Source organism: Phyllostomus hastatus, unplaced genomic scaffold (assembly GCF_019186645.2).
Source record: "Phyllostomus hastatus isolate PE091 unplaced genomic scaffold, TTU_PhHast_1.1 phas_scaffold_216, whole genome shotgun sequence".
Lineage (NCBI taxonomy): Eukaryota > Metazoa > Chordata > Mammalia > Chiroptera > Phyllostomidae > Phyllostomus > Phyllostomus hastatus.
Window position 1 is genome coordinate 8,541,005 of NW_025334018.1, and position 22,834 is coordinate 8,563,838.

The 22,834-nt window shown below is 41.7% G+C and overlaps 1 protein-coding gene across 8 annotated transcripts in view; it reads right to left on the minus strand.

The window, feature by feature from the left end:
* The window catches only part of LOC123833467 (phosphodiesterase 4D interacting protein), a 202,492-nt gene that overhangs the window by 162,508 nt on the left and 17,150 nt on the right, over positions 1-22,834 (minus strand). Inside the window, exon 1 of one of the 8 annotated variants that reach the window (XM_045861698.1) lies at positions 4,744-4,895. The exons of the other annotated variants lie outside the window; for them this stretch is intronic. Within the exon in view, the coding sequence (XP_045717654.1) occupies positions 4,744-4,763 (20 nt within the window). The 5' untranslated portion in view covers positions 4,764-4,895. Of the gene's footprint in view, positions 1-4,743; positions 4,896-22,834 lie in introns of those variants that run through there. 8 annotated transcript variants of the gene reach the window in all.

The window sequence follows — 22,834 nt, forward strand, 5'->3', positions numbered from 1 at the left end:
AAAAACAAAATCAGAATTCTTGAATTGTGAGACCAAATCTCTATTTTTCTTGGATGTTTCTTGCCTTTTCCAAATTTTCACACGGCAGGCAAATACAATTAATACTTGCATCTTCACTAAATCTAATTACAGGTTAATGTAAAACAAAACAGGCTAACTTGTTTTCTTTTCCTAAAGTTCAGTCTTATAGGTAGCCCTTAAATATTTCAAGTTCTTTTTTTTTTCTTCTTTAGTTATTTGTTCAGGAAAATTATACAAGGTTCACATATGATTCACCTGACTTTTACTCAGCTTTCCCACATTCTGGAAACAAGAACATTTCCACCTAACTAAAAAGGGAAGAGAACCCGTAATGCCTTTTCCAGCATTTAACAGAGTGGCAGGCTGAGCAGTGGCCCTCCAAAGCAGCCCACATTCCCAATATCTGGAGCCTGTGGACACGCTACTCTGTATGCAAAAGGAACTTTCAGATGGGATTAAGGATTTTGAGATGGAGAGATTAACCTGGATCATTCCCTTGGGCCCAGTGTAACCACAGGGTCCTTGTAAGAGATGAACAGGAGAGTACAAAGGAGAGGAGAGGAGGTGAATAGAGGTCAGAGTGATGCCACTTCTGGAAAGGGCTCTGAGCCAAGGAATGTGGAAAGCTTCCAGAAGCTGGAAAAGGCAAGGAATGAACACAGTCCTGGTGACACCTTAATTTTAGCCTAGAAGACCCATCTTCAGACTTCTGACCTCCAGAACTGCAAGGTAATAAATCTGTGTTGTGTTAAGTCACTAAGTTTGTGGTAATCTGTGACAGAGACTCTGAAATGCCCACATGGTTCTGAGGAGTTGCTAGTCCCGATAGATGAACACTAACAATCAGGAGCAGTAGAAGCTATTTGTCTGACCGGTACTAGATTTACAGGATGAGCAAAGCTGTCCTCATCACCAGGTTCCTCATCATTTCCAGTAGCTTGTTCCTTTGACAACTCCTGCCCTATCCATGGATAGCAGTGTGATTAGTGACCAAACCAGCCCTCTGTAAGGTTTACGTATTCCTGTGAAATCTGTTATTCCAGAACTAACCGTGCTCTCCCCAAAGGATTTAACCAAAGCATCTGGCAACAGTCAGTCATGACTCCTGGGGAAAAAAACCACTCCTGGTGATTTGCAGCAGGGAAGATGTGCAGAGCTGGGGTAGGGGATGTTGAACTCAGAGAACTCAAACACTCAGCACCCTGTCCTTTTCTGGAAGTCTAACCAAGATAAAGAGTGTGTAGGCTCATGTGAAGAACCACTCAGGGAGGTGTGGGGGGTGTCTTTCCAGAGCTGCCAAGAATACAATGTGGGAACAGGCTCACAGTCTTAAACTTACTCATAAACTTAGGAGTAGTTAGGTTAAGTAGCCAGATTCACAACCAATTCAGAAACCGAATCACCTACAAGACTCAATTTAAACAAAGCAATTAAGAGCATAGTCTTTGGAATTATGTATTTTGTCACGTGTGATGCGCATCTTTTCGCCCAAGTTTTTGAGGGAAGAATAAGGGTGTAATGATTACACACCATGGGTATGGTACTCCCTGTATAATGTGCACAAAAACATGGGTGAGCATTATGCACTGCAAAATACGGTAGATGGCTCCAGGCTGTATTTCTTCCTCACCTGTGTGCATTGCCTGGGGGTATTATTTAATATCTCTAAAGTTCAAGTTCTTGTCCTAAAAATCAGTATAATAACATTTACCTTTACCTCATTGGGTTCTGAGGATCAGGTAATACAAAGTACTGTATGAAAGGGGATTAACACGCAAGCTAATGAATGTAAGCTTAATAAATGGTAGCTTTCTGGTTAATTTTTATTCTTTGAATCCCCCAAGCTGTGCTGCCTCCCCGTGCTCCCGGAGCAGCCAGTGCCCACGTCTGCCTTCGCTTCTGTCAGAATTACAGACAATGAGCAAGCGAAACCCTCAAAGGCAGAAACCAGCCTCACTCACTGCTTTGCCCTTAGCATTTAGCAGCGTCTGATCTGCACTGGGCTCTCACATTTTAAATAATGAACTGATCTTAGCTGTGAGTTAGGAAGTGTCTGAGACATCAGTTATCATACATGATCACCGGATTTTTCCATATGTGACCCATTAGGTGGTGGAATAAATTGAGTGAGTCACACCAGCATTTTTTTTTAAAGAAAAATAATAGGATAGAAAAGATCAGAGTACAAAACACATAGTAAGGTTAAGTATTGTTACATGAAACTTCTTTTTTTTAATCTTCATCCGAGGACACACTCCCACTGATTTTGAGAGCGAGAGAGAGAAACATCTGTGTGAGAGGGGAACACTGACTGGTCGCCTCCCACACTGGACCCACAACCTAGGCATGTGCCCGGACCAGGAACTGAACCGGCAACCCTTTGCTTCACAGAAGGACACACCAAACAACTGAGCCAAGAATCCAGGGCTACATGAAACTTTGTCTCAGTTAAGTATGGGAGTGTACTTGGTTGCAATGTAAATACATTTCTTATTGTGGGTTAAAACAAAAAGGGTAAGAAAAAGTGTGAGCATATTGACTGTTTCGCTTCACCAATATTTGGTATTTTCTGTCTTTTTCATTTTGTTCTGATAGTGGTATAACAATGTGGTTCTAATTTGCATTTCCCTGATGACTAGCAATGTGGAGGACCCCGCTGTGTCTGTGTCCTCTTGAGATCCTCTTTATAAGCACTTAAGAAAAAACTACTTGGCAGTATCTACTAACGCCGAATATGCATTTCCTATCACCCAGAAATTTTACCATGTATTTATCCAACAGAAATGTGTACATACGTTCACCAAAAAACATGTACAGAACTGTTCATGGCAACACCATTCATAACAGCCCCAAACTAGAAATTGCCCAAATGCTCACAATGATAGAATGGATAAATAAATTTGACATATTTACACACAACAGAATCCTACACAGAAGTGAAAAGGAATGAACTACCACAACTACACAGGACAATGTCAAAGAACCCACAAGCCTAAGACTGGGTGAAATAAGCCAGACACAAAAGAGTACACAGTGGATACTTTCAGTTACATCAAGTTCGAAACCAGGCAAAACTAATCTGTGGTGCTAGCAGTCGGGACCATGGTTATCAGAAGGTCACAAGGGCTTGAGGGGTGCCGGTAATGTTCTTCTGAGTGCCGGTCACATAGGCATACGCAGTGTGTAGAATTAGCTGGACTATAAACCTGTGATTTGTGATTTTTCTAAATTATCTCTGAATTTGTATGAAATTATTATATCTAAATATAAAGTTCAAAAAAGTTATTTTTTCTGTGTGAAAGACACACAGAGAGCAAGAATCCCTGATGCACTCCCTCATTACCATCAAGAGGTCATCACGCCTTTGCCTGAATAACTCCAGGGCCAATAGTCTATTTACCACCCAGGTAGGTCACTTGTTAGAAAGCTTTTCCCTTACATTCAGCCATAACTTGCCTCCCCACACCTTGCTCCAATCGGTCATTCTGTCCTCCTAACAGATTCCAAATAAATTTACTCCCTCTACCACCAGCTGCTCTTCAAATGTTTGAAGGAAGCTACTGTATAACCCCCTCCCCAAGTCTTCACTTCTCCAAAGAACCCCAGGTCCTCCAATCATCCCTCAAGGTTTGGGTTTCAGTCCCTCTCATCCCTTGACTGCATTCCTTCTGTCCAGTGATGCGCAGAACGGAGCACAGTCCCCCAGGAGGGGCCTGAGAAGAGCAGAAAAAAGCAAAACATAGACTCATCCCTTGTAAATCTTGACAGTGTCCTTCTCACCAGCACACCCTAAGCTTCAATTCACCCTTTCTTTAAAATTCACATTATACAGCTTACTCCTGTTGAACAATTAGCTAGACATCTCCAGGTCTTCGAAACAATTATGGTTAAGCCCACATTCACTTTCGGTGGTTGTCCAGCCTTCTAGCTCTCTTAGGACGCAGAACGGCCTTTGGCCCCATCCCAGTCCTCTGAAGCCAAGTCTGGAGATGGAGGAACATCTGCTATGGAAACCCCTCTGTATATGGTATCTCCACCTGCCCTCCCGCTGAAAAACAGAAATGTAGTCTTCGTCTCAACACCGCCTCTTATCCCTGAGTGCGCTCCATGCTGAGAATATTTGGGGGATGGAGAAAACACAATTTCACCAAGCATCTCCAAAACATGACCTAAAAGCAGGCAGTCGTGCCCTGCTCTCTTTCCCCTTTCCTCTCCCAAAGTCAGTTCCAACTGGGACTCCGGAGATGAGCACCGCTGAGCTCTGCTCCCTCGGCCCTTCGCTTTTGTGTGACTGACTCCTGGAGGGAGAGGTCCGAAAGGAAGCGTGGCAGGGTGAGAAGAAAATGTGACATTTTTCAAAGTAGCTGAAATCAAAGGTATCTCTAAAGAAAGACCTGAGGGAATCCCTGTCATCTCTGGAACGAGGAAAAGACAGAGAGACATTTCTACAAAAACTCCCAGGCAGCCTCATGGGTATTTTTAACATCAAGACTGGGCGGAGAGGAGAGTCCTGAAGCAAGGAAGCATCGGAGACCCGGCCATGTGCAGGAGGACCAAGAGAAGTGGACTGGGAATCAGGGAGGGCGAGGCGATGAAGAAGAGAAGCTGTCCGAGGCCCCTAGTGGCGAGAGGCGACCTCTCCCTAAAGGCTCGGGGATGGGGGTGGGGGAAGGAACACCAAATCCGGGATGCAGTGAGGACGCAGCGCAGCGGCTCACCTACCTTGTCCACGTCTGCTCCATTTTCCAGGCGCTGTCCTTACTCCCGGGAGCTCCTCAGCCGGGAGTGGAAGCAGCCTGGGAAAATGAGAAGCCTTGCCCACGAATCTCCAGTGCAAAGAGCAGCAGCCTTTTCCTCCCCAGCTCCCTCCTTCTGTGTCCGAGAAGAGTGCGCTCTGCTCTTGCTTTTTTTTTTTTTTCTTTTGGTTAAACCCGATTTGACGTGGCCAAACCTCCAGCTAACGGTGCGACGGGCACAAGGGAGGGACTGTTCTCAGTAGGAAGCTGGACGCGGAGCTGCGCCCGGAGCTGTTTTGGGAGCCGCGGCCAGAGGCAGCGCAGGCTGAGACACGACTGGCTGGCACGAGAGGCTCGGGACCAGCTGAGCTGTCAACCGCGAGAGGAGGCGGGGCTCCGACTGCCCGGGGGCTGGGGCGCTGGGCCGGTCCAGGTTGCTCGCTGCCTGGACACACCCTCCAGCCTGGCTGGCCTTGATGATGGTGGCGGAAGGGCAGAGGACTTAGGTAGGGCACCAGACCTTCTGTCCCTCGCCCACCTCACTGAGGAGGGGCTTTGGAAAAACCAACCGTTGGGAGAATTTAGAGAGAAGGTCCTCGTGAGCGTCTGCCTCACCCCACCCACGGGCACCCGGGGGCCAGAGCTGGGGTGTAGGAACGTCTCAGACGCAGTCCTGGCTGATGCACAACTAGATGTTCAGACGACGTGCTGTTCCTTTCCTAGGTATCTGACACGTCAGTCCCACCATTAATTTGGGGACAGGAGCCTTCCTCGGGAGGGGAAGCATCCTAAGGAAACCCTGCCGTCTTATCAGCTGTCTCCACCTCACACATCCTGGGTCTACGGTCCTCTAGCTCTCCGGGTTTCGGTTCCCCTCGCACAGAGGCAGCTGGGCTCTACCCTGGGCCATCTATTCATGAAACAAGGTTTAAACAAGTCAGACGTGCTATAATTAAAGTGCTTACAGCCCTGAAGCTCCTTTTTAGCTCTAAAATAAAACCTTTTTATTACGTGACATAATCACTGTTATTATTAGCATTACCACTGACCTTTTTTTAATTTGCAGAAAGCTTTGTAGTGCCCACATGTGGCAATGCTGATTTAGTTATTATTACTTGTTTCACAGATGATAAATTTGATACCCGAAAAGGCTCCAAGTCTCTGCTAAGGCTTGTTTTCTACACACTGTGGCCCTAAAGACATGTTCTCTGAAGATCAGACCACTGACGAGGCTTCCCTAGAATGAACTGGTTCTCTCAGGTATCCTGCAGTTAAACTCACAGGGACGCTAGCATGCCTAGAATGGGTGAGATTGTAGGGAACTCGTATCTTTGGGGGCAACTGTCATCCTGCTTCCCATCTCTCGGAGTAGTTCTCCTGGTTATCAGCACATTACAGGGGCTGAGAGGGCAGGATAATATTAAGACATTTGAGGGACCAGAGTAATAGTCTAAAAAGCCCCTAGCATGGAGTCCCCCTTAGCTTCTACCTAAGGCCACAGCGCTCTTGAGCTTAGACTATTTCCAGGAAACATTTTAAAATGTGTAATGGCACCAGGCTCACAGGCCACCTGTCTTGAAAAGAATCTCCCGCTGCCTCTGAAGGGGGAAAAAAAGAGGAGGGCAGGGAAAGCCAGATTTCCGTCCTCCATCTCCAAGTTGGTGCTATATTTAGTTCTGTCTCAAATCAAATTATGGGCCAGTGAGTTTGGAGAGAAGCTGTCTACAGCCAGAGACATGCACTGCACTCAAGAAATGATACATTAACTAGATACAGTGTGCTGGTCTTGGAGATGAGGACAGAAAACATGCTGGTTTATTTTTAAAATTACTTTTTTACAAAGTTCACAATATATTCATTGTAAAATATTTGAAAAAATACAGACAAGTATTTAGAAAATAAATTACCTATAATCCCTGGAGATAATCAATATTAAAATTTAATTTCTGTCCAGTCTTTTTAAAATATCTTCTAATCCAAACAATGACTCTCTTACACATATTAATATATTCTTGAGAAACATCTTTGTTGTTTTAACACATTGTTCACGGGTAGTTTTTATCACGCACTCTACTACCAGTCAACGTAAAACATATAAATATGTTTCCCGCATACAATGTGTTAAGAATTAAACTTATTGTTAAAAAATGAAATTTTTGTTATATTTTGAAAGAAAACTATTCACCCATATACCCAATCCTCCAGCACAACCTCCATATTCCCCTCTAGTCATTATCTATATATTACATATCTATTCATAGAGTTACAATTACAACTTAGACATAAATTTATATCCTCCTTTTTTCACTTATTAAATATTTGTCCATGCTGTGAGCAAGTGCCCATATTCATTATTCTAATGGTCATACATTATATCATATCAATATGATCATAGTTTACTTGATATCATCTTATTACTATATAGCTACACTGTTTCTAATATTAGGCCCATAAACAATACCTTAATGAAGTTTTCCTGCCTCTGTTATTTTATTCTTTGGAAGGCACAGGAATTTTATGGTAAAAGAACAAATTCTATCATCTTATATAACCTCAACAGCAATAGGGTTTATCATTTTTTTTGTTATTTAGTAAGACATAATTTGATAGTTATGATATTTTAGACATATATATTCAACATCATGTCATTGTACTTTCAATTTCTCAGCAAACTAACTAGTAAGTTCTTGTTTCATATGCTTACTTGCAAACCATTGCCTGTAGTAGTTGGTCATAATGAAATCTTGCTGTGTTGAGTCACTATATAATATATAATACACATTACATTGTATGAGTCACCTTGTTTGCTGAAACAATGCTGCTTAACAAAGAACTGCCAAATCTCAGTATTGTACAACAAATACCCATTGCCACTCAAGGATCTGTGGTCCAGGTATGAATTGGTCGGGCATGGGCACAAATCCGCTTCATGTATCTTTCATCCCAGGACCCACATTGAAGAACAGCAACTACCTAGGAAATATTCTTCTCATGGTAGAGTACAGGAGTGAAAGAGTGTTGGCAGAGACTGGTGATGTCTCTTAAAGTTCTTGCTCAGAACTGTCTTTTCTGCCAAATAAGTCACATGGCCAAGTCCAAAGTCATTGGCGCAGAAAAGTGCACCCTGCCCACAGAGTGCAGGAGGGCTGAGTATTTGTGGAACAATAATACAATCTACTAGTTAATGCTATGTAGTAATGCTATGCTACTAGTTAATGCTATGCTACTTTCTGGCTTTTTGTTAAGTTTTTCTCCTTGTGGATACATGGTAACTTTCCCTTCCCCATACCATTTAAAGTTAGGTGTGGCTTTTGGCCAATGAAATATAACTTCCTTTGGCCATTGAAATGTGAGAGGAAGTCTCATGTGGCCACTTCTAGGTAAAATGTGGAAGTTTTTAAGAGCCAGTATACAATAGGCAACTGTCAATTTCCGCTGTTGTATTAATCCTTGAAGAGTGATACATATCAAAATGAAGTTTTCATCCACCTGGGTCTCTGAGTGAGATTGATCAGTATTCCTGCTGACCCAATTGAATGAGTAAGAAATACATTTTTTGTTGTATTAAGTTACTGAAATCTGGGTATTTATTACTGCGGCATAACCTAGCCTATTCTGACACATTGTCTTTTATTTTTTAATTCATTTTGAGACCGAGGCAGAGAGAAGACTATAGGTCCCAGTGCTTATTATGTAGAAAGTCACATATCTTCCTGCTTGTGTATCTCTCCCAGTGTTCTGGATTAGCACTCACAGAATCCGGGTAGATGATGTTGATAAATTAAACCAGTTATGCTAATCTTTCCTGACAGTACTCACTACTCTTGAATGGATCATCTGATTATGCTTCAGGAAATATTTGAATGGATGATAAAGAGACACAAAATAGGAAGGTATCTGTCTTTATACTCAGCTGAAAATATTCCTAATGTACTTTAACCAACTGTTAAGTCTTTCTATTCACTTTCTCTTTTTTCTCCCTCACATGATTCTGGGTAAAAAGGACTATTAATCGTAATGTGGATTACTCCATGAATTACAAGGAAGTAATAAAAATAACCACGTCTCCAACTTCTGGCCAAGATGGAGCACGGGTAGATTCACTTTGCCTCCTCGCACAACCAAAAGACAGATGACAAATTTAAAAACAAACAATAACCAGAACTGCCAGAAAACCAAACTGTATGGAAGTCAGACAACCAAGGAGTTAAAGAAGAAACATTCATCCAGAATGGTAGGAAGGGTGGAGACGGGCAGCCATGGTGGACAGGACAATGTGGCGGCTGGAGGACCAGGTGGTTCCATATTCATGTGAAGATAAACTGGGAGGAACAACTAGGGAGCAAGACAGACCACACAACCCAGGGATCCAGCACAGGAAAAGAAAGTCTCAAAACCTCTGGCTGTAAAAATCTGTGGGGGTTGCAATGGTGGGAGAAACTCCCAGGCTCACAAGAGAGTTTGTTGGAGAGACCCACAGGGTCCTAAAATGTACACAAGCCCACACACCTGTGAATCAGCACCAGAAGGGCCCAATTTGCCTGTGGGACACGGGAGAAGTGACTGAAAGCCAGCAGAGAGCCGAGCAAGTGGTATTATTCCCTCTCAGACCCCTTCCCCACATACAGCACCACAGCTAGTGAGTTGCCCTGCCCTGATGAATACCTAAGGCTCCTCCCCTTCGAATATAACAGGTTGCTGAGATGAAAATATATGGCCCAAATGAAAGAACACATCAAAGCTCCAAAAATAGAACTAAACAATGAAGAGATAGCCAACCTATCAGATGCACAGTTCAAAACACTGGTAATCAGGATGCTCACAGAAATGGCTGAGTATAGTCACAAAACAGAGGAAAAAGTAAAGGCTATGCAAAGTGAAATGAAGAGAAATGTACAAGGAACCAACGGTGAAGGGAAGGAAACTGGGACTCAAAGCAACAATTTGGAGCAGAAGGAAGAAATAAACATTCAATCAGAACAGAATGAAGAAACAAGAATTTAAAAAAATGAAGAGAGGCTTAGGAACCTCTGGGATGACTTTAAATGTTCCAACATCCGAATCACAGGGGTGCCAGAAGGAGAAGAGGAACAGCAACAAATTGAAAACTTATTTGAAAAAATAATGAAGGAGAACTTCCCCAGTCTGGCAAAGGAAATAGACTTCCAGGAAGTTCAGGAAGCTCAGAGAGTCCCAAAGAAGTAGGACCCAAGAAAGCACACACCTAAGCACATAATTACATTAGCCAAGATTAAAGATAAGGAGAGAATCTTAAAAGCGGCAAGAGAAAAGGAGACAGTTATCTACAAAGGAGTTCTCATAAGCCTATCAGCTGATTTCTCAAAAGAAACTTTGCAGAACAAAAAGGGACTGGAAAGAAGTATTCAAAGTCATGAAGGGCAAGGACCTACATCCAAGATTACTCTATCCAGCAAAGCTCTCATTTAGAATGGAAGGGCAGATAAAGTGCTTCCCAGATAAGGTCAAGTTAAAGGAGTTCAGATCAAAAATATGAACAGTAAAGTGACAACAAACTCACAACTATCAACAACTGAACCTCAAAGCAAAACAAAAACAAAAAGAAACTAAGTAAACAATTAGAATTCAAACAGAATCACAGAAATGGAGACCACATGGAGGGTTATCAGTGGGAAGGGGAAGGAGGGAGAAAGGGGGAAAAGGTACAGGGAGAAGCTTAAGTGGTAGGTACAAAACAGACAGGGGGAGGTCAAGAATAGTATGGGAAATGGAGAAGCCAAAGAATTTAGATGTATAGCCCATGAATATGAACTAAAGCAGTGGGGGAGGTGGGGAATGCTGGTGGGAGTAGTAGTGCAGGGTGGAGGGGAATAAAGGGGAGAAAAAAATGGGACAACTATAACAGCATAATCAGTATAATATATTTTAAAAAAGAGAAACATAACCATAATTGTATTTCTCTGCATAATTTCTTTTCTATCTACTTATCTGAAATTTAATTAAAAACTTCACTAATAAAAAAGAGAAAGGCATAAAAAATAACCACATCTAACATATTTTCCTAGATTCTCTCTTGAAAGTGTTGTGTGTGCTGACACCTTTCACCCTCACCGTAATGTAATGAGGGGCCCAGTTACCTGTGTTCTGTAACTGACCACCGTGGAGCACGGGGAGGTAAAATATGTTGCCTGAGCTCATGAAACTGAGATCCGCAACCAGTTTTGCTCCAGAATGTCACACCCAACCACTCACTATGCACACTGCTTCTCTAATTTTGACCCCTAACATTCACTGAGGCTTCACAGGACGCTGTCTGCAGCACCTGTCACTTCACTGATCGCTGCAGTTGGTTCAGCTAACTCCGTTAGTCAGCAGATGTCTCCTCTGCCCCTCACAGCTCCGCGTTCATCTCTCTGACCTTGCGTTTACACAATGTCCTTTCCAGACAGAGAGGAATCATTCTGCAATCAAAGACAGACTTTCTGTGGTAGATTAAAGATGACCACAAATTCTTTCCTCTTCTTCTACCGAAGGTGAAATCTAATTCCCCTCCTTTTAATCTGGGTTGGTTTTAGGGACTTCCTTGACCACAGAATGCAGTGTAAGAGATGTTTTGGGACTGCGATGGCCTATTCAAAAAGAAGCCTTGCAGCTTCCCTGCAGGACTTGGGAGACTTGCTTTTGAAGCTTCCTGAGCCAAATAAGGAACTTCCCTGCTAGAGAAACCATGTGGAGAGGCCCTGAGACTACAGGAAAAGAAGAGGGGGCCCAACTGAACCCACCATCTAGCAGTTCCCACCAGGTGCCAGGGATCTGAGTGAAGCAGTCCTGGACTTTCCACATCAGTCTAGCCATCAGCCGGACATAATCAAGCAGCCCCAGCTGTGGTTATACAGAGTAAGTTTGCCCTTCTGAGTCATGCAAGAGTTACTGACCCCCAAAATCATGAGATATAATAAAAAGTCTTCTGTGTTATGCCATAAGTTTTGAAATAGTTTACTAAGTAGAAATAGATAACTGAACCAAATTTGGTACCTGTAAGTGGGGTGTCACTGTAACAAAACCCTAAAACAAGTGGCATGACTTTGGGTCCTGGATGAAGCAGAAGCTGGAAAGGCCACAACTGGAACAATACCTGCGAATGCATACAATAATTCTGACACATTTCTCAGTGGAAGGACACTGAGGAAAATATGGAGAAACTGTGAAGGACGGTGAAGAAAATGTTACTGGGAGCTGAAAAAAAAATGATCTGTGTTATATACTGGCAGAAATTTACCCAAACCATTACCCATTGGAATGTGGAAAATAGAGGGGCTAAAAAGAAAGAATCATTCAGTTTTTAAGCAGAATTTAGAAGAAATATAGAGTCAGGACCACATTCAAAAATGAAACTGCTTCTTATCCCCAGCTTCTCCAGATATCAAAAGCCTGCAAAACAAGAACTACAGTTTACCCTTGAACAACACAGATTTGAACCGTCCTGGCCCACTGACACAGATTTGTGTCTGCCTCCCTGTAAACAGAGGATGTGGATGTTCCCGGTCAAGATGGCGGGGTGGGAGGACGCTGCACTCACCTCCTCCCACGACCACATCAAAATTACAACTAGATTATAGAACACTCAACCTGGATAACCATCTGAAGACTGGCTGATCATAAATGTTATAATTAAGCATATAAAGAAGAAGCCATGCCAAGACTGGTCGGAGAGGCAGAGACACAAAAGGGGTTGGCCCCATTCCCACACGTAGTTGAGAATCCAGAGAAATATCTCAGCTGCAGGGATTCTCCCCTGCCACCACTCCCCACTGAGGAACAAGGAGTCTCAGCCCCATACCCAGCTTCCCAGCCCAGAGCACCAGTGCTGGGAAGAGGAGCCCGCATAACATCTGGCTGTGAAAATCAGCACGATTCCATCCACAGGGGTGGGATGGAAGGTTGCTGAAACCACAGGTGTCCTCTTAAAGGGCCAGCACACAAACTCACACACAGGCACTGACCTTGGGCTCTGGTGGAGAAAAGGCAGCTCAGGGGATGCCGGAGGTATACAGGGAGAAACTGAGTTGCGCAGCTTGGAAGTGAGGGGTGGAGGGATGGTGCCATCTTTCCTGTGTGGAGAGCCCTCCTCCCACACGGGCAAATCTGAATCTGCATTAGCTTGGTGAGCTCCACTAGCTCCACCCTGATGACTCCCTAAGATCCCGCCTTACTCAACTAGCCCATGGCCCAAGGCTCTCTTAGCACCAACCAGCCTGGACCTGCTTCGAAGCTTTTCTTAAAAACCTCTCCAGGGATTCCTGTCAAACTTGTAAGTTGCCTGAAACATACAGGGAGAAACTGAACTGTGTGGCTTCAGGGCCAGGGCTGAAGGAACCGCTGCCACTGTGCCTGTTTTGAGCCCTGCTCCTACAGGCCTAGGGGTACCATCTTTCCTGCATGCAGGGCCCCCACTCTACAGGTAGAAATCTGGATCTGCTTTAGTATGGTGAACTCCACTAGCTCCACCCTGATGACTTCCTGAGACTCTGCCTGACCGAACTCGCACACGGCCCAAGGCTCTTTCAGAAGCAACCTGCCTGGGCCCGCATTGCAGTCTTTCCTAAAAAGTCTCCAGGGATTCCATCAAGCTCAGGGGTGTGAGAGACATAAAGGGAGAAACTGAGTTGTATGGCATCAAGACAAGGGCTGGAGGGAGGACCACTATTGTTTCTTGCTCTACATGACCAGATCTGAATCTGTACTAGCCTGGTGAACTCCACTAACTCCAGCCTAACAACTCCCTAAGACCCCACCCTACTGCAAAGGTCTGCAGGCCCCAGGCAAATGCCGCTGGCCTTGGTGTACCCTGAGACTTTTGCTGAGTAGCCTCAGGCCCAGCACTGGCACTAGATATAAACCTATATTAACCTGGTGAATACCATTTGCCCCTGGTGACTCCCTGAGCCCTTATATCACCCAACTTGTGTACCACCCAAGGATCTTTCAGCAGCTGAGCCTTACAAGTAGCCTATGAGGTGGTGGCAGGTCTTGGGATGTCTTGAAACTTTTGCTGGCCTGCAAGGCCCGGTACTGGTGGAAGTCAGCCTCAGTTCACAGTGTGCCCCTCTTGTGTGCATCCAGGCCCAGCACAGGCAGCAACCAACCTCAGATTGCTCTGTAGCTCCTAACAGAAGTCCCAAGCCAGGCACAGGCAGTGTGACATTGACTTGCAATGGGGTCCCTCCCAACAGGCCCCAGAACCAACATACCTGGTGGCTGGCTTCTGTATACAACATAACTCAATTAACATACAACATAACTTCTGTGTACAACATAACTCAATTAGCTCCACTAGTGCCACACCCAAAGGGTAGTTTCAGCAGGCACCAGACCCCACTGGGAAGAATCCTACTTGATGGTATCAGCCCCTACACAGCAGCTCATACACTATGATCATAGCCAGTACTCATAGACAGTCAGCCTGAGGGTCAATCCCACCTAGTGACATGCCAACAGCACCGAAGCCTCTACTACAACATGGGAGCATTCACAACCCACATTAGGGATACTCCTGGAGCACCTGGCTCAGGTGCTCAGAAGACTCTGCCACTGGGCCCCAGAGAATGTCTACTACATAAGTAAGGCCACACTGCCAACACTGGAGCTATAGCAGATCTAAGTAAAACACCAAAATAAACACAGAGAGGCAGCCAAAATGAGACAAAGAAATATGTTCCAAATGAAAAAAATATGAGAAGTCTCCAGCTAAAGAACTAAATGAAATGCAAGCAATCTACCAGAGTTCAAAACACTGGTTATAAAGAACTAACAGGAAGAATAGATGAACTCAATGAGAAATTCAAAACAAAGATAGTAAGCATAAAAAAGAACATAGAAAGCATAAGAAAACACTCAAATGAAGAATACAATAACTGAACTAAAGAATATTATAAGAGGAATCAACAGCAGATTAGATGAAGCAGAGGATCAAGTTAGCAATTTGGAAAATGAAGTAGCAGAAAAAAAACTAATTGGAAAAGGAAAAAAAAAATTTTTTTTTAAATGAGAAGAATTTAAGGGACTTCTGGGGCAACATCAACCACAGCAACTGTTGGGAACTGCCCTGCCTGGTATCAGAAGCTGTAACCACTGCCAAGGCTAAGGCTGAGGGAAAGACTTTGGACTGTAGGCCATCAAGGAGACAAAAGCTTATTTCCCTGGCAGGAGCACCACTTCTGCTCCTTTTACTTCACCCTGCCTGGCCCCCAATGCTTGGTCGGTTAGCCAATGACAGATAAGATTCCCCAAGGGGGGAACAATGTAAGACAGGCATGATCACATGGGAGGCCCCCAAGTAAAGACTTTGGGGGCTACAGCAAAAGGGGGTGATGTACCCTCGCCTCTCAGCTTTGACATTGCCTGAGTCCTCGTTGTCTGCAAGAAATCTAATCTCTTGGCTGCCTTACTTCCCTTGCTCTACCTAAGCCTGAAATAATGACAGAGGGTGGTGCAGCCCTGTACTGGAAAGGGCGGATTCCCCGGGTGACCAGGCCTAAGAAAGAATATTCAAAATCCTGTGAAACCTGCTTTGTTTAGAATGCTCTCAATTAAATGATAAGGATCTAAGCAAGAAGTAAGTTTGTTCCTCATAGTTCTACAGCTCTTTAGCTATCTGACCCTTACTCAAAATAGGCCCTCAGAGTTCTTTGTTATCTATTGTTTGATCCTTCCTCCTGTCAATGATTAATGAGCTTTAACTGAATTCTTGTGCAAATGAACCCAATAAAACCATTGAGGAAAAGGCTCTTGGCCCTTCTCCTTTGACAGATCGGCCACCTTTCCTCCCCAAGCATATCATGTCTTGGTAGACCTATTCTCATCTGTGGTGGCCGGGGGGATTGGGGGGCCTGCAGGTTGAGCCCCCCACACATAAGCAACATCTGAATCATAGGGGTACCAGAAGAAGAGAAACAGAACAAGTGATTGAGAACCTATCTGAAGAAAAAAATGCCTTAAAACTTCCATAACCTGTTAAAGGAAATAGACATACAAGTCTAGTAAGTGGAGAGAGTCCCAAACAAGATGAACCTGAAGAGGCCCACACCAAGATACACCATAATTAAAATGTCAAAGGTTACAAAGAGAGAATTTTAAAAACAGGAAGGGAAAGACAGCTACCTACAAGGGAGCTCCTATACGACTGTCAGTTGATTTCTTAACAGAAACATTTCAGGCCTAAAGTAACAGGAATAAAATATTCAAAGCATGAAAAGCAATGGACTACAACCAAGACTACTCTATCCAGCAAGGTTACCACTTAAAATTGAAAAAGAGATAAAGAACTTCCTGGGCAAGAGAAAGCCAAAGGAGTTCCTCACCACCAAAAGAATATTACAAGAAATGTCAAGCATCTTTAAAAAGAAGAAGTCGAGGGGAACATAAATATGAATAATAGAGTGGCAACAACCACATACATACCTATCAATAATCACTTAAAATGTAAATGGATTAAATGCTCTAATCAAAAGACATAGTATAGCTAAATGAATAAGAAAACAAGACCTGTATACTTGCTGTCTATAAGACAGCCACTTTAGATAGAAAGGCAAAAACAGACAAAGAGGTGGAAAAAGATTATTTCATGCACATGGAAATAAACAAAAGGTGAGGTAGCAATACTTATATCAGACAAAACAGACTTTAAAACAATGGCTGAAAAAGAGATAAAGAAGAATATTACATAGTGAAAAAAGGTTCAATTCAACAAGAAAATATAACCATTGCAAACATTTATATTCCTAACATAGGAGCACTTAAAAATACAAAGCAAATGTTGATGGACATATAGGGAGAGATCAACAGTAAGTAATACAGTCATAGTAGGGGGCTTTAACATCCCATTAATATCTTTGGATAGATCTTCAAAACAGAAAATCAATGAGGAAACAGAGGCCTTAAATGACACATTAGGCCAAATGGATTTAATTTATATTTTTAGAGCTTGTCACCTCAAAGCAGCAAAATATATATTCTTTCCAAGTGCACATGGAACATTTTCCAGAATAGGTCACAAACAAGTCTCAATACAATAAATATAAGAAGACTGATACCCTATCAAGCATCTCCTCCAACCATGATGGGGTAAAGCCAGAAATCAATTACAAGGAAAAAATTGAAAAGCTCACAAACACCTGTAGGCTAAATTAACATGCTAGTGAACATAGGTTAACAGTGAGATCAAGAAAAATCAAAAGATACCTTGAGAGGAAAGGTAGAACACAACAACCCAAAATCTATGGTACACAGAAAAAGCAGTCCGAAGAGGGAAATTCATAGCAATACAGGCCTACTTCAAGAAAAAAACAAAAACTCAAATAAACAATGTAAACTTATACCTCAAGGATTTAGAAAAAAATTTTTTAAAAAGAATAACAAACAAAGCCCCAGAAGAGAAGAAAGGAAATATAAATATTAAAGAGGAAATAAACAAAGTAGGGTCTAGAAAACAACACAAAAAATCAATGAAACCAAGAGCTGGTACTTTGCAAAGATATACAAGATTGGTAAAAGTTTAACCAGACTCATCAAGAAAAAAAGAGAATCCAAATAAATAAAATCAGAAAGGAAAGAGGAGAAGTGACCACTTATACCACAGAATTATAACCATACAAAGGATTATAAGAAATTACTAAGAATACTTGTAAGCCAACAAATTGGGTAATCTAGAATAAATAAATAAATTTCTAGAAATATACAAGTACAATCTTCCAAGACTAAATCAAGAAGAAACAGAAAATCTATAGAGACTGGTTACCACCAACAAAGTTAAATCAGTAATCAAAGAATTCCCAACAGCCCTGACCAGATAGCTCAGTTGGTCAGAGCATCATCTCAATACACCAAGGTTGCAGGTTTGATCCCCAGTTAGGACACATACAAGAATCAAGCAAATTGATGTCTGTCTGTCTCCTTCCCTCCCTTTCTCCTTCCCTTTCTCTCTTCCCCTCTCCCTTTCTGTTGAAATAAACAAAAACCAAAAAAACCCTCCCAACAAAAGTCCTGGACTGGGTGGCTTCACAGGTGATTTCACCATTCAGAGAAGAACTAACACCTGTCCTTCTCAAACTATTCCAAAATATTTAAGAAAAGGGAAGGCCCCCAATCTCATTTTTCAAGGCCAGCATTATTTTGATTCCAAAACCAGATAAAAACATTATAAAAAAAAGAAAATTATAGGTTAATATCCCTCATAAACATAGATGCAAAAATCCTCAACAAAATATTACAAAGCAAATTCAGCAATACATTAAAAAGATCATATACTATGATCAAATGGGATTTATCCCTGGAATGCAAGGTTGATTTAATAGCCACAAATCAATTAACACCACTTAATTAAAGAATGAAAGTCATATGGTAACATCAATAGATGCAGAAAAAACATTTGACAAAATGCAGCATCCATTTATGATAAAAACTCTCAGCAAAGTGTGAATAGAGGGAACATACCTCAACATAATAAAGGCCATGTATGACAAACCCACAGCTGACATCATACACAACAGGGAAAAAGCTAAAAAGCCTTTCCCTTAAGATCAGGAACAAGAGAGAGTTGTCCACTTTCACCATTTTTACTCAACATAGTACTGGAAGTCCTAGTCACAGCAATCAGACAAGAGAGAGAAAAAAAATATCCAAACTGGGAAAGGAAGAAATAAATCTGCCACTGTTGCAGATAACATGATAGTATATAGCAAGAATCTTAAAGATCCACCAAAAAAACTACTAGAAGTGATATGTGAATTCAGTAAAGTAGCAGGATACAAAATTAGTATTCAGAAATCAGTTGCATTTATATACACTAATAATAAACTATCAGAAAGGGAAACTAAGAAAACAATTCCATTCACAGTTGCATACAAAACATAATAAAATACCTAGGAATCAATTTAACCAAAAATGTAAAAGACTTGTACTTGGAAAATTATAAGGTGCTGAAGAAAAAAAAAACGGGAGAAGATACAAGTAAATAGAAGCATATTTCATGCTCATGGATATGAATAATTAATATTGTTAAAATGTCCTTACTACCCAAAACAATCTATAGCTATAATACAATCCCCATCAAAATACCAATGGCATTTTTCACAGAAGTATAACAAATGATTCAAAACTTGATATGAAACTACAAGAAATAAGTACAAAGTTGGAAGTATCATGCTTCTTGATATCCAACTATACTATAAGGCTATACTAATCAAAACAGCCTGGTATTGGCATAAAAACAGATACATAGATCAATGGAACAGAATAGAGAGCTCAGAAATAAACCCACACCTCTCTGGTCAACTAATATATGATAAAGGAGGTAAAAACATATTGTACAATAGGATAAAGAAAGCCTATTCAATAAATGGTGTTGGGAAAATTTGACAGATACATGCAAAAAAATGAAATAGACTACCTTCTTACATCATGTACAAGAATAAACTCAAAATGAATTAAAGACTCAAATGTAAGACTCAAAACCAGAAAATTTCTAGAAGAAAACACAGGCAGTAAAATCTGTGACATTGCTCTTAGTAATATTTTTTATTTCCCCAGACAAGGAAAACAAAAGGAAAAATAAAAAAAAATGGGACTACATCAAACTAAAAAGTTTTTGCATAGCACAGGAAACCATCAACAAAAAGAAAAGACAACCTACTAAATGGGGGAAGATATTCACCAAATGGTACATCTAATAAGGGGCTAATATCCAAAATTTACAACTCAATATCAAAAAATCAAATAATCCAATTTAAAAATGGGCAGAGGAGTTAAATAGATAATTCTCCAAAGAGGACATGCAGATGGCCAATAGATACACAAAAAGATGTTCAATGTTACTTGTCATCGGAGAAATGTAAATTAAAACCACAATGAGATATTACTTCATACCTGTCAGAATAGCTATCACCAACAAATCAACAGATATGTGTTGGCAATGGTATGGAGGAAAGAGAATCCTCATGTACTGTTGGTGTAGCCACTACAGAAAATAGTATAAAGTTTCTTCAAAATATTAAAACTACTTTATGACCCAGTAAATCCACTTCTCAGTATATATCTAAAGAAATCCAAAACACTAATTCAAAAAAATATATGCACCCCTATGTTCATTGCAGCTGTATTTACAAGGGTCAAGACATGGAAGCAGCCCAAGTGCCCACCAATAGACCAGTGGATAAAGAAGAGGTGGTATGTGTATAAAATGGAATACTAGTGATCTATAAAAAGAATGAAACCCAAACATTTGGGCACAACATGGATGGACCTAGCAGGTATTATGCTAAGTGAAATAAGTCAGCAGAGAAAGACAAGTACCACATGATTTCACTTACATGTGGATTCGAAAAGAATGAAATAAACAAACATCCCAAACAGAAACAGACTGATAGATACAGAGAACAAAACTGTGGGCTGCCAGATAGGAGGAGGGTTTGTGGGGCTGGGTGAAAAGGGGAATGGATTAAGAAGTACAAACTGGTACTTACAAAGTAATCACAGTGACATAAAGTACAGTGTAGGAAATATAATTAATAATATGTAATAACTATGAGTGATACCAGGTAGATACTAGAACTATTGAGGGGATCACTTTATAAATTATATAATTATCTAACCATTATGCTATACACTTGAAATGAATAAAATAATATTTACTGTAAACTGTAATTTAAAAATAAAATAAAGATGTAGAGAGAACAATATAGTACTACACAAGCATTTTCTCTTCCCTATGATTTTCTTAAAACATTTTCTTTTCCTTAGCTTAGTTTATAAGCATATAGTATATCATACATATAACAAAAAGAAATATGTTGATTGTTTATGTTATTAGTAAGGCTTCCAGTCAATAGTAGACTGTTAATAGTTAAGTTTTGGGGGGTCAAAGTTATACATGGAGTTTTGACTGAGTGGGGGGCTGGCAATCCCAACACCCACATTGTTCAAGGGTCAACTGTCATTTCAGGACAAAAATCAAATCTAAGATGTAACTGTTAGACTGATGGGTAAGAACTCAAAAAGCCTTAAGGTGTTGCCTCATATATCATTTCAGTTAAACTGAAAGTCTTGTAAGAATCTGAAGCGTGTGCCTCTCCAGGAGACAAAAGAGCCGAGATTTAAGGACCCATGATCCTCCAGCAGCCTCACAGGCAGCCTAAGGTAGAGAAGAGTTTGTCTCAGAATGAAGTGTGGGTATGGCTTTTGTCTAGAGGAATTGATTATAAATTTGTACGAAAGATGCCTTCAAAGTTTTTCAGCAAATTGTATCAGCATGGGCTGCAAGGGATTCGACAGAGCAGAAGGAAAAACTGCCTTTGGGCCCTCAACCTGCCACTGAGAGGAAGCAGGATGAGAAAGTTGTCGGACTGCAAACAAGTCCCATTTCTTCTGGAAAACAAAGACTGACTCAGAGAATGACACCCGGAGCCCGGAGGGCAGACCGAGAGGCCCTCAGATCAAGAGGAACCTGCTTAAGGAGCTGTACCCCAGGAGCCTATCTTCACCTGAACTTGATTTAGATGGTAATATTCTGAACTTCTGATCTGACTCAGTAAATGTTATGAAACTCCAGGGTTCTGGGAGGGAATAATATAAGTGATGATGTTTATGGTCAAAAGCTAGAGGAATGTGGTAGATTAGAGATGGTTGAAAATTCTTTTCTACTTCTCCCGATGAGACTTGGGGTCTCCACCCCTTGAATCAAGGCTCATTTTGGTGAGTTGCTTGACCAACGGCATGCACTGCTAGGCCATAAATCCTGAGGCTGAGTCATAAGAAGCCTTGCAGCTCCCAACTGGGTCTCACGCTGAGCTGAGAACAAAAGAAGTCCAAGCACTTTACTGGAGAGACCCTGAGGAGAGGCCCTGAAACCACTTGTGAAATACAGTCCAGCTGTCTACAGGAAGGCGTCAGGCATCGCTCGCATTCTCCGCCTGATCGTGAGTGAAGTCGTCCTGGGACCTCCGAGACAGCATTCAGCTGAATACCTAGTGGCCCGGTCAGCACCACATGAAGCAGACGAGTTGCTCCGCTGAGACCTGTCCAAATTCCTGACCCACAAAACTGTAAGATGTAATAAAATGGTTGTTGGTTGAAGCCACTGAGTTTTTAAGTACATAATTACGCAGAAATAGACAACTGGACCAATGCCTTCTAATGTACACAAGAATTCTGATACATTATCTCATTCATTTATTCATTCAGAATGTGTATATACTGAGGGCCGTTGTGTGTCAGGCACTAATCTATATACTACAGCGGTTTAAGAAAGCAGCAAAGACCCTTTTTTTCATGGAGTTCACTGTCTACTGATACAGAGAGACAGTAAAGAAAGAAATAACTACAATATGCCAGATGGCGGTAAGTGCAATGAAGAGAAACCAAGCAGCATTAAGAGCACATCCCAGGGAGGCAACCCTCTTCTATAAATGAGAAAACAGGGTCTTAAAGAGACTAAATGACAGGCAAGTAAGAGAAGCAGGTTCCCACATATAATATAACTTGAGTTTCAGACAGTAAAAAACTGTCCAATAGAGTCATGAATTCAAATCTGTGATCTGTATGTATTATTAGTACAACAGAGGAACCTAATTGGCAAAATGAGGCTCAGATGGCTGTGCCTGGTTATCCAGGCCATGCAAGTAACCTAGGAGACAAGGCGGTATGGACGTAGGTGAACTGAAGGATCTGCACTTCAGTCACTAGAGCAGGGAAGGGGCTAGGAGGTTGTGTGACTCTGATGACATACATAGCAGGCGAAGTGGCAGCTGTGCTTCAGAGCCACAGAGATCAGAACCAAGTGCAGTTTCTGAGGTATTGGGAAATATCCCTGGGATAAGCAAAAATACCTGTGTGGCAAAGGAGGCTTTGTAAAAGACTTCATTTCCTAAATGAACAGGCGAGACTTCAGAGGTAGCTAGTGCTAATGGAACTTAATTTATTCCCACAAGTTAATTAAGCTCAGGGGCAATTTGGTTACCTTAAGTTCATTCAATTCCACATTAGTTCAAACAGGACGCATATCCTAAGCATCATGTTACATATTTAAAGTCTAGCGTGGAAAGTCA